Genomic DNA, 13101 nt, shown 5'->3' on the forward strand with positions numbered 1-13101 from the left:
GAGGTGTTCAAGCACAGAAATATTTTTGGGTCACGTTAACTAAAATCAAGTGGAATGCAATGGACAGAACAGTAACATAAAATGACTTATTTGCTACATTTACTTCCGTAAATAAGTGGGGTGACTATGTTATTAATCAACCAGTCAAGCAAGCAATTATTCCCTGTTATTCTAAAGTATTTTACCATTCTGCTCTATTTCACCATATCTCAAAGAGGGGCAAAATGGGGAGAGGTCAAGGGGGAGGCAAAGTAAAACAATCTAAAAAATTGTTTTCCTGGGGGAGGGGGGGAAACATGTTGTGTAATGTTAGTCAAGTGGAAGGAAACAGAAGTAGAATAGAAAGAGCTGTTGCTGTTACAACCAGCTTTGCAAAGCATCACTTGGAATTTTGAGTAGGATCAGATGTATTGAATTTGCCATCAGTCAATAAATGCAAAATGCAGCTTTCTGCTGTAATTTGCATTTTTTTCATGAAGGCAAGCATTAATAAGAGCTGCTTTGAGAACTCTGAGAATAGAACCCTATTCATTGAATGGCATTAATGCCATGTGAGCTGGTTGTCTGGCCTAAGAGACGATTAAAAGCAAAACAAACAGCATTCCAGCAACAGCCAAATTATACTGTGCCTATAATAAAACATGATTATGTAATATTTCTGCAGAACATAAGCTTGCCACAGCTGGAAAGAACATCTCAAACTACCGTTGCTGAGAAGAGGTTTTTTTCATTATATTAACTTGAGATTTTGACAGCTCCCATATAATAGGAAGATTCTTTTTATGGTAGAAGGGAAAATATATCCATCAACGAGAAAGAAAGAAGAGCCTTAGTATATTGCTTTCCAAAATAATGACTGAAAGTAAAACAAGTTGAAAGTATTTATAAAATGAGGGTGGTCCAAAGCCTTTGCTGGCAAACACTAGAATAGCTTCATGTGTTCAGCCTTGATCCTGAGTAGAGTAACTTCTATGCATTAGGTCCAATCTGATTGTCACTATAAATCAGGAAATCAATCTGATTTGATACCCTAATTAGGAAAGCTGAATTGTGTAAAGTTGGTTAAATTCTCTGATTCAGAAAAAATATCTTCTCCACACACAAGGTATGCTTTTTATTGTCTGAATCAAATTGGATCATTTAATTAAATTTGATGAATGGATGAATTGATTCATCAAAGTATTGTTTTCTGAATATATATTTTTTAAAAATCCACCTCTCTGCCTATTTGCAGTGTATATTTTTCCATAACTAACATTCGAAACTATTATCAAAGTATGCACAAAAGAGGAAATTGGATCATTATAATTGGATATAAATGCAGAAACTTAAATGTGTACCTAGGTCTTTCATACACTGTTTGGACCACATGTAGGCAGTGTTCCCACAATATGTTGACCATGGCACAATTGTCTTAGTTCTCACAACATCCTGAAATATACAGCAGCCACTTTGCCTGTCTGTACATAACACCCTGATCCATAGACTAGAAACATATAATTTAGCTTAGTACCTTTGTGCAAAACCAACTGCTCTCACTTCTTAGTCTCTGGGTTGGGTGAAGAACTGATTCTGCCTTTTATACTCTTTGGGTTGCGACAATCAATGAAAGTTGATGAATCTTTTTTTGATGGATTCTTTAAGGAGTTACCAGCTATGAATGTACACAGGATTATGGCTTATTTTGAATATCATCAACACAGAACATTCTAAAGTGATTTGATATTGTTGATTTCTTTTTTCTTTCTGCCATGGAGGGATAGAGGGCTTTCTGAGATTTTCTGAATCAGGTGCCAGCATAACCTTTAGTTTAATACACTTGGATTTCTGGATGCAGGAGAGATGCACGTGACCCTGTCTGCTTCTGCAATTCTAGGGATAATCCCATCTGTTTTGCTTTCTGTAAGATTTGCATTCTCTTTAAGCACCAGGATATTCTGTTTCTGTGGGATTTGCAAAGGATTTACTTTCTTTTTGAAGGCCTCATTAAATTTGCATGAAAAGTCAACATGCATGAGGCTACAAAACTTCCATTGAGGGAGGAAGCTGCAGGCATTAAATGCCTTCATGGGACAGAAGAATGCAGAGGCAGAACTGAGAAGAAAGGAAGGCTATCAGATTTGTTTGTGTCAGAAAGCCAACAAAATTGTTTTTTAAAAGGACTTTAATCTTTTGAGCTATAAATTTTAGATTTTGTCAACAGTACAATTGGATTTTTAGAAACAAGAAGCACCATACAAAACATCCTGCTTTAGCTTACTGTAGAAAGGTGAATGACTGAGGTCACACCATCCCTTCCAAGCCTCTTTCATTGCATCTGGCATACATTTGTGGATATTTTGGTAATTCTGCTTTAAGAATGATTCAACCTGAAGAGAATTTTCCCTCTGGAGATATCTGTAAAAGCCCTGTGAGACCCTACTTTCCTTTTGAGCTATTATCAAAGGTTGAACAAGCAGTGCTGTACCCCCACACCCATCAAGTAATGTTATCCCCCATGTTTAATTTCCTGCCCTTGTGTGTGTGGGGGTACATCTCGCTTTTATTATGCTTTATGCTCTGTAAGGTACTAGAGTGCACATTCACAAGGCAGTTAAGAAACTAGGCAGTTAAGGAGAGATTTTCCTCTGATGACAGAAATTTGTATTACAATTGCAGTTTAGGCACTGTGGTGTTCGGACCTCAGTACTTGGAGAAAACCTGTGTTCTTTTCATAGAGCAGGGGTGTCAAACTCAATTTCACTGAGGGCCGCATCAGGCCTGTGGCTGACTTCGGGGGGCTGGGTGTGCGTGGCCGGCTGGGTGGATGTGGTCAGCTTGATGCCAGTCCCCAAATTGCTGGCATGTTTCTTCTTCGCACTGGGTAACCGCATTGGGTAGACTGGGCAAAGCAATGCGGGCCGGCCCCCTAATTTTCCAGAATAGTTCCACGGGCCGGATCTGACCATATGGCGGGTTGGATTCAGCCTGCAGGCCTTGAGTTTGACACCCCTGCCATAGAGTCAGAAGAGGGGACAAAAACCTTTCATAGCTTCTTGGTTTTGAACCATGAGAAAGGGAAGCTAGTTTCTCAGTTTAAAGCTAGTCATGAGTCCTGATCACATCTGTTGGCAAACTGCTCCCCTCCCCCCAAATACAAAAGTTAGTTTTGTAAAAAGATGTGTTTTTTGTTTAACTACAAGCATCGCTGTATACTTACTAGCTTTAGGGAGAGCTAAAGATTTAATTTCATACATAAACTACCATATAGTTTAAACTATGGCTTGTTGAGGGCTGGACCAGATGTTTTTAGTTAAATTCAACCTCCACTGGCAGAAGACTGAGGATCCCCCCCCCCCTTTTTTTCAGGAGGTAAGTTTGGAGATAAAAGTAAAATGGCTCCATTAGGATGATAAGATTTCAAGGATCTCAGGGCTAACGTAGCAAGATAAGAAGGGCCTGCTGAATGAGATGAATAGCCCATCTAATCCAGCATTCTGTGCTGAATCAGCCAGGTGCCTTCAGGGAGATGACAAACATAACTGTGATGTTGGTGGCATTTTTTTTATAGAACAACTATAATCGTTCCCTTGTAGCTAGAGTTTTTTTTTAAAAAAGTTGCCTATCATCGTAGTGAATCCCACGATTTAACTCTATTTTGTATAAAGAACTCATATTGTTTTTATTGATACCAAATCTTTCTGTGTTTAGTATAAGAAGAAATCACCACCACCACTTATCCCAAATAAAATATTAACCATAACGAAAAGCCTCAGAAAAGCTAATAAAGATACTGCCTGAAGCCCATTCCACATTCTAGCCAGATGCCTAAAGAAAACACTGTAACAAGAGGCTAACTGCAGTTGTGGGCACTTAAGGAGATAACAAGCTTATTAAAAGAGGAAGCCATCTATCTAGATGGCTCCATTCATAAGCAAAGCAAATACTGCCTGCAGAAGTCCATTCAAGACAGGATATTTTGAAACCCTTTACAGCAATTTTGACAGGTAACAAAAGCAGAGTGATAGGATTAGAGCAAGCAGCCCCTCACCCAAAAATCCAACACAGGACATAGCCATCCGCCACAATAAGAATTACCCAACACCCTTTCAGAACACAAAGCCCATATTGCACAAACCCCAAACTTCAAAGTTACAGAACCATGTAAGAACCCTTTTACTCACCCATTTGTTTGGTCAGCTGTCTCCGAATCACAATGTTGTTCATGGTTCTGTTCATCAATAAACCAACTTTCTTTCCAATCAGCCTCGATTTTATTCCGGGCTTGGAACTGAGCCTGGATTTTTCTTCCAACATTAGTTTCAACTAAAAAACCCCGCCCCCATTGAGTCATTGCTTGAGAGGTATTTCTTTACCTGAACAGAGAAATAGAACGACTGAAGATAGAACGATAAAAAACCCAGCGAGCAAAAAAAACCAATGGGAGTGGGAGTGGCTTCTGCTGGCTTCCCCATTGAGAAACTGGCAGGGAGCATCAGAAATCTTCCTTCATCTCACTCTTCCTCATGTTCCTCCCCCTTCCCTTCCTCCCACCCTTCTCTCCCATCTTTCTTCCTCAATTCTTTCCCTCCCTTCCCTCATCCCCTTTTTTTGGTCAATTTGCCTTTTTTTTTTTTTTTTTTTTGGTGTGTTACTTTCTGTTATTTGGGAAAAATAATTATTTTCTTGAAGAAAGTGTTTTTGTCTCTGATACTTTCTCTGACTTTTGTTTGTTAGTAACAGTGGCTTCCTCCCGATTTATGGTACGCATTCCTCTAAATATATATTTTCCTAACTTCCAATAATCTGTCTCCGTCATTCTGGTACATACATTGCTGTCTCAAGAAGCTCCACCCTCAAGGTTTTCACTTTGCACTTTTTTCTTAACAGTTCTTCACTGAATGATTGAAATAATTGTTTCAAATAATTGTAATAATTACTGGTTGAAATAAATACATTTGACCCAGAGTGCATAATATGTTGAGCTAGAAATTAAGATTAGAAACAAAACCAAATTTTAAAAACCCACAACCCTATTCAAAGTTTATGTTTTAATGCATGCAATGTGAGAGTTAAGGTGATGGTGAATGTTTTTTTTAAATGTATTTTAGCATTCAGTTGTATGCTAAACTAAACTGTTTAGTTATAATAGTAAATAATGTCAAGTTCTCCTACTTGATCAGAAGAAACTTATGGTACAATTAATGATGTATAATAGAAACTAGGAAGTTTGCACCAATACAGAAAAGTAAGAAACAAAATAGGTAATAGGAACAAGGGAGATGAAAGAAAGAGGGAAAGAAATAACGAAAGTAGTGTGGCTTAGGAATTTGTCAGTAATGTAATTGAAGTAAAACATAAATTAGGAAAAAAATTACCCGATTTAGGGTTCTTTTTTAAAAGAAAAGTTATTCTATTTTTTTTTAAATCAAAGACTAAATCCTTTGGGTATCATTTCCATGCTGTTTCTGGCTGAAATTTGGTTCAAGCCATAAAATTCCAAACTGTCTTAAAGGCTATTATGATCCCATAATTGCACTTTCAGTAATGAAGTCTCCTTGAAATTATTTGTCACATTTGTTTAGGACCACATCCAATTTGTGTCTGTGTCTGTGTGTTTTAATTTCTTACTTGTAGATCACCTGTTCTCAGGAAACATAACACTCAATACGATGTGAGCTAAAATTATGGAATTTGGGACAATTAGAAACTTCTTATTTGCAAAAAACCAAGAAGCCCAGCATAAGTCCAGCATAATTTAATCTTCATTAAATTGTGATAACCTTGACTGAGGCCTCACTTATCTTTCCTGACTTGTTCCTCTAGACAGGTATTTCACAAGATGTTCCTTCTTCACTCTGCAATAGCACAAAACTTTCCTGTATCAGGTTGTTCTTTTTGTCCACAGAGCATGGGGGTGCATAGTTGTTTTGAGCTGGCCGGAGGGCACCTTTGCTCTCACTAAATGGCTGGCATAGTTTTGGGAAAGGAAAGGAAACTGCTGGTAGTGAGATTCCTCCCCATATCCCTCCCTGCCCCCCCCCGCCCCCGATTTTGGCTGCTTGTTGTATACGTTTTACTTTTTGTTGAGTAGACAGGCACCCTTCCATCGCAAAACAAATAATGGCAATTTCCTGTGATTTTTGTTTTCTAAGTACGCTTCTATGTAGAAGAATAGAATTAGAATTATTGCTCGTGCCTGAATCTGCTATTCTGTTTGCAGCATGCTAAATTTCCATTAATTTGTTCTTAAATTAAAAGAATCTAAATAGATAAGGTTAAATGAAGCCGAGAACTTTATGGGCACTTAGAAAAAGGGTTAGAAAATTCGGCATTGAATGGGAAGAGTGTTGGAAAGGAAGCATTTCTACCTAATAAGCAAGTGCAAAGAGGTAATTGTTATAATCTGTGACAGCATCTCAATAGATTAATAAAATAGAACACCTCTATACATTTATACCACTGTTTTCAAATGAAAAAGGAAATGAATAACTAACGATATCATTTTGTTTTGTGTAATCATTCGCCAGTCTGTGGGGGCCTTTTAATTCTGTTTTAATCATTTGTGAAATATTTCTGTGTTCTTTATTATTTATGGTTTCCTAGAGATTGTAATTCAGTTTTGCTGATATCCTACGGGGCTTAAAACTTATATTATCTGAGTGTGTAAATGCAGTCTATGGTAGTGCTTAAAAATCTACCATCTCTACCATAAATTTGACTACATTTTTTTGTTTTATTATAAAGAATCCTTTATTTCTGAACCAGTTTGCATTTTTTCCCAGAGAAATATTTCTAGTCACATTTCCATTAAGTTTGATGATCTTTTGATCAATGCATCCAAGAAATCCAATTTTCTGAATCAGACTCTACGTAATTAAAAAACCTGGATTTTCTCTAATGCAGTTTTAAATGGAACTAGGGTTTTCAGATGCATCAAGATAGAGGAAGCTCTTTGTGTTTTGTTTTTTTAAAAACCCTGCCATAAGCTTCAAAAGAAATTTCAATTGGTGGCATATTAGTGCATTTTCTGGTGTGTGCATATTACTTTCTATCTTAAATCTGCATAGTGGGTATATTAAATTATACATCAAATATTCAAATGAGCAGCAGATCCACCAATGTGGCCCCCTACCATTTCTGTATTCTTCATCACACGGCCTTTTTCTGACATTTGAAGCAGCCATATAGATATATTTAATATACCATTCACTCTATTCTTCATCTCCCACTATTGTTGTACTTAGATTCATTATTTGTTTTTTTCTACCAGGAGAAAGCATTTACATATTTCCCTCTCTATTTCTCTCCCTCTTCAATAACAATCATGTGAATGAATTAGGAGGAGAGATACCAATTTACAGTATGGAGCTTCTGTGGCTGATGTTGGGTTTCAGTCTGAGTGTCCCCAATCCTAATCCCAACCACAGGAACTGTTGTATCTCAGCTGTTCTTTAGAATGAGTGTGCATGTGTGCTGATGGAATCTGGCTGTTGCACTGATGTCATTCTCCAGCAGATATGATCACATTGGCTGGAATCCAATCTCTGCAAAGGAATGGGTTTAGGAATTGCGTGGGTATATCTCCTCTTCTTAACAATTTTCTGGATCAGAATTTTCTCAACTTCTCTGCAACCACCAGCATGCTGTAAACTGGAAGGATGATTTTGGTTGAGCATGAATTTGATTATGCCTTCAATCCTGGATATTTCCTGAACACCGTCCACAATCCAAGGCTATAATCCTTCTCATCTTTCTCATTTTCTCATCTTTCCTATTACCTTCCTTTATTGGTATCTTATGATTTGTCACATGTGGTTGTATCTTATGATTAATGATTGCAACTATGATCTCTGATATATGACCTATCGCTTTGTTGTTTGTATGTACAATGAGAACTTATTCACCAGAGACAAATTCCTTGTGTGTCCAATCACACTTGACCAATAAAGAATTCTATTCTATTCTATTCTATTCTATTCTATTCTATTCTATTCTATTCTATTCTATTCTATTCTATTCTATTCAACTGCTACTCTTACTCCTATTCCTATTCTAGTCTATTCTCATTCCCATACTATTTTATTCTATTCAGTGTGATGGTAGGAATGAATTAAGGTTTCACTTAATATTTCTATTATACTGGGGAATAGAGCCCTTTTTGTGTGATCTGGCTTTCAAGTCACCCACACAATCTGAAAGTAATAATAAAAAGTAAAAAGTAAAAAGCCCCAACTTCAGATGGTTTTGATTTCTCCTGTCACTTTCTACTGACAAGTTCTTCTTGCTCACCTCTGCATGATACCACTTGAACTGGCATCCCTTATACTCAGGAATTATCATTCCATATGGCAGATTACTCAAAACAAAAACTGTTCGAGTGCTATTTCTGTTTGCATATTTATGTCACAGAAACCTGTTTGCACAAGGGTCAGGGTGGAGAGATAAGGAAGAAACAAGCAGGAGGAAAAAATGTGCAGAATGAGAATGATTTAGCAACACGTCTGATAAGTAGAAAAAGAGAGCAGAGCAAGAGAGGGATACAATGCACTTGTATTCTAAAATCTATGAGGCTTTGTTAGCTGTCCAGGAAATCAACTCACTCAGATACATAGAACAATTTTGTATGGTCATGTTTTGTGAGTGTGCATATGTGTGTATGTGTATGATAATAGATGCACACAGACAGACAGACAGACAGACAGACAGACACACATACACATATGGAATTGATAATTAGAAAAATCAATGCTGTGTTAATTTGAAGAATTTAAAGATGGGAAGTCTGGGCCAGAGATGGTATTCAGCAGGTTCTGACCAGTTCTGGAGAACCGGTAGCAGAAAATTTGAGTAGTTCGGAGAACCGGCAAATACCACTTTCTGACTGGAGATTTTACAGTATCCTTCCCTTGCCACGCCCACCAAGCCACGCCCACAGAACCGGTAGTTAAAAAAAAATGTGAATCCCACCACTGGTCTGGGCTTAGTTCCTCATTATGAAGTTCACGGGATTTTCAAGAGGGCAATTCTGCATCCATTTAACTTGCAGTGAACGTTACTAGATTCAGGTACAGCTTTTGCACACCGGGCCATGCCATTGTATGCTTAATTATGGTGGATTGAATAAACCACACCAAATAATAAACTCTGGATTTACATTCCATGGTGGCTGACTTCACGGAACCTAGTAAGCCAAATGCAAGCCACTTGGGTCCAGACATAGCTTAGTGTAGTGCTCAGTCATGGATAAGTGTGCTTTAAATCTAAAGCAACCAAAGTTATTGTTGTAAGATTATGAAGTCTCCAAGCTGCTTGGGAGGAAGGGTAGAAGGAACATAAAGTTGTTCTGCTCGCTTGCTTTTTTCTTTTTTAAAAGAAAGGACAGACCAAGGAGGAATAATCATCATCCCTTTTGAGAAATCCACTCTCTATTGCTCTAAAAGCATTGCTGGCGTGCACACACACACACACACACACACACACACACACACACATTTGTATGTATGCATGCATGTATGTACGTATGCTTGTATGTATATTCTGCTGGCTTTTAATAGGGTTTAAATGAAGGGTTGTATGCTTTTACTCTGATTATAATTTCAGTTTTAATTCTGTTTGTATTGGCATACTTTGCAGGGCTGCACAAAAGCTAAAAGGACTCTTTTGCTTTTGTGACACTTTGAGTGCAGCAACCTTTCAACAACGCTTTGTAAAGCCACACAGTTGCCGCTGCTTCTAAAAAGAGAGTAAAAATATGTCACTTTGTTTTACTCCTGAAGCCTCTTTTGGCTACTGGATGTGCTAGAGGAACAAAGCATCTTATCAAGGTGAAAGGTTTCATCGTTGGGTCTCCCTGAAGCAAGCTGCATTCTCTTTGTAAATCATTTCGTTGGCACAAAGCTCTGTCACCATGCAGGTCTAGTATATTTTAGTTTGTAAATCATCTCAAGAGCTCCTGCGTGTGCTGAAATGTCTTAATACATAGAACTTGTCCATGGCATTCTAAAAGGATGGCACTGTATTATTACATCCATTGGTCTGAGCAAAGCCTATTGTTCTCCAAAAACTTTAACCTTAGACTGTCTACTATTGACCTCACCCCTTTCCTAAGAGGTCTGTAGGGAGCATGCATAAGCGCACAAACATTCCTACCGTCCCCGTCCTATTGTTTCTTTTATTATTATTTTTGTTTTATTTTTCTTATATGTATCCATTTCATGTATTCATAACTATGTTTATACTTATACCTGTTATCTTATAATTGCTTGACAAAATAAATAAATAAAAATAAATAAAGTACCAGAAAGCATTTTGGCTATTGATAAAACAACTTTGTCCACCAGTTTCTCTAATTTTATATCCTATTCCTCCTTTATCACAACTCTGTCTCTATTTCTATTCTATTTTCTGGGTTTTTCATTTTTATTCTTCTGTTTATGTGCATTAGACACTGAATAGTGATGAATACACTAGTCAAATTATTCCCAGAATCATTATCCTGTAAGACCTATTTTAAAACGGGGTTCTCCTTGAGTATCCATTTTGTTGGAAAATTTTGAACAGATAGCAGACCATCAGACCATATCTAGAAGATTTTGTCCTTGGATCTGTCTCCTTGATTTTACCCAGGTGCCGAGCTAAAACAAAGGTTTTCACCTCTTGTTTTATTCACCTGTCACTCTTTCCTGAAGTTGACAAAGAAAGGCAATCTTTTCAGGAATGTTAAAATGCCATGAAAGTTGCAGAATGATGTATGTAATGGAAAACCAAGTTTCAGAGTGCTCCCAATTAAGATAAGTTATCATATGGTTCAAAGGCAGGTAAGCTTCCCAGTGTTTATTTTTACATGTGATAAGTAACTTAATCTTTTCCCATAACCTGAAACACTTTACCCACGAAGGAGTGTCTGGTCAATAGCACTGCATTCATTCAAAACCCTGACTGGCACATTGTTTAGTGTGAGTCAGAGTTCATAGAACTCGATTTTATTGCGTCATAACTTACTTCAGCTGGCCTTTGGCCCTTTTTCAGTTTGGTTAGCCAATTTCAACCACTTGCAGTAACTAACTAACTAACCAACCAACAGATTCATTATTAGCCAGAACCTGCACAGAGAAATCAGACTTGTCAACATGAATACAGCTACAGAGGGATGTTACTCTAGATTCCTATTTAGACATTTCCTTCTTTGTTGGAAGAGAAATATCCTGAAATTTACATTGTGATTTCAGGAGCAAGGACAAACATATATGGCTACACTAAGACTCTATCCAAAAGCTACTTCAAGGTAGAGGGATAGATCTAATCATTGACCAAATCAGGCTTACCTTGTCTTCTCCTGAATTGTAAGCAAGGAATGCTGTAGAACAAGTGGCCGAATTTGGCTGAGTGGTGCTTCATCAGAGATCCATTTTGATCACTGGCTTTCCACGCCTCACAGATTCTGATCTTCTTTCTTGGTGGCTAGATAGCAATAGCATTAGCCTTTTATACTACCCCATAGTACTTTATAGCCCTCTCTAAGCAGTTTATAGAGTCAGCATATTGCCCCTAACCAACTGGCTACTCATTTTACAGACCTCAGAAGGATGGAAAGCTGAGTCAACATTGAGCCGGTCAGGATCAAACTCCAGGCTGTGGGCAGAGTTAGCCTGCAATACTGCATGCAAACTACTGTGCCACCAGAGCTCATAGATAAAATAGCAGTACCATGCTGGGTCTGATTCCTGTCCCATCTAGCCCAATGGCCCATTCTCACAGAGGCCAACCAACTTTTTACTAGGCTAACCAGTTGGCCATGCTTGCAGTTGAATCAAACGCAAAGAGCAATTCACCACCCTCAAGAACATTATCATTTTCAGACAGGGAGGGACTTGTACGGAAAGCAAATACAGGACAAGTAAGTGCTTTATATAGTACATTGGTTATATTTTCTACCAAGACCAATTACTGGTTCCTTTGGGTTGCTAATCCCCAGAATTGGAAAGACCCAGCCTCCGGTTAATTCCAATAGATAGTAAGAATTGTATGCTGGATCCCAAGGAGAATCTAATATCCTATATGGTCTCAGCTACCTTCTCACAAGATCCCACCTTCTAAATAAAACAACAGAAACTCTTAGTCCATGTGAGCATAATGTAAGACCGGGCAGTCAAAGAGATTGTAGTATTGAGAGTGAAGGGAAACATCAACGGCTCCGTTAGATCATGTCTAGAACTGTTCCACGTGGACAGACTTCAGATTTCATGTTTCAAATTTTTGTTTTAAGAGTTCAAGTGAGTGCTTGACTGGGGCTCTCTTTCTGTTCCTGAGGGTTCTCCTGGAACGTCAGGACTGAGGAGGAGGAAGAAAAAAAAAATCCACCCTAGAAATTAGGAAGACCAAGGGTATTCTTTCAATCCTGGCAACACTGCTAGACAGATCTCCCTCCTTTGGTTAAACGTTCAAACGCCCCTCAGTTCAACACCAGGAGAATAAGCTACGTTTTAGTGTCCAGCACAGGTCCCTTACAGAGGCAGATTAGTTTTTTAATTACTCAGATGATAGTGCTTGCAGCCAGTGCTGGGCAAGAGATTTTAATAATACTCACCTTTTTGCACCTTTGATGTGGCCCGCATGTTGATTGCATCTATCTGTCTACCCTGATTGTGTTCGAGAGTGGGTGGACGCTTTCAAAATCTGCATCAGTGCTATTGAGCCGATAGGTATAACCACAGCTGTCTATCAGGGGTGGGATTCAAATTTTTTAACAACCGGTTCTGTGGGCATGACTTAGGTGGTGGGCGTGGCTTGGTGGTCATGTGACTGGGTGGACATGGCTTGGTGATCATGTTATTGGCTGGGTATGGCCAACTCAATATCACTCACATTGAGGCACGCATCTCCTTGCCTAGCCTCTCATGACTGTGGGGATGCTGCAACAGTCGTAAGTGTGAAAAATGGTCATGTCACCCTTTTTAGTGCCATTATAACTTTGAACAGTCACTCCAAGCAAAGTACCAGCAAAGAAGGGGAAAAAGACTCCAGACAAGTTCCTGAGACAGGAAGTCTAGTCCTGCCAAGAGTGTAATAAGGGTTAATGGAGAGGCAGTTTCTGTAAGCAACATCAGAATGTTTCCTTCC

The 13101-nt window shown here is 38.4% G+C and overlaps 1 protein-coding gene across 3 annotated transcripts in view; it reads right to left on the bottom strand.

The window, feature by feature from the left end:
• The window catches only part of LOC148133009 (uncharacterized), a 92823-nt gene that overhangs the window by 53609 nt on the left and 26113 nt on the right, over window positions 1–13101 (bottom strand). Inside the window, exon 3 of one of the 3 annotated variants that reach the window (XM_087946769.1) lies at window positions 11307–11442. The exons of the other annotated variants lie outside the window; for them this stretch is intronic. Within the exon in view, the coding sequence (XP_087802895.1) occupies window positions 11307–11442 (136 nt within the window). The remainder of the gene's footprint in view (window positions 1–11306; window positions 11443–13101) is intronic. 3 annotated transcript variants of the gene reach the window in all.

The sequence above is a fragment of the Notechis scutatus genome, chromosome 1 (genome assembly GCF_049901735.1).
Source record: "Notechis scutatus isolate UNSWTSFEM ecotype Mainland chromosome 1, rNotScu1.2, whole genome shotgun sequence".
Lineage (NCBI taxonomy): Eukaryota > Metazoa > Chordata > Lepidosauria > Squamata > Elapidae > Notechis > Notechis scutatus.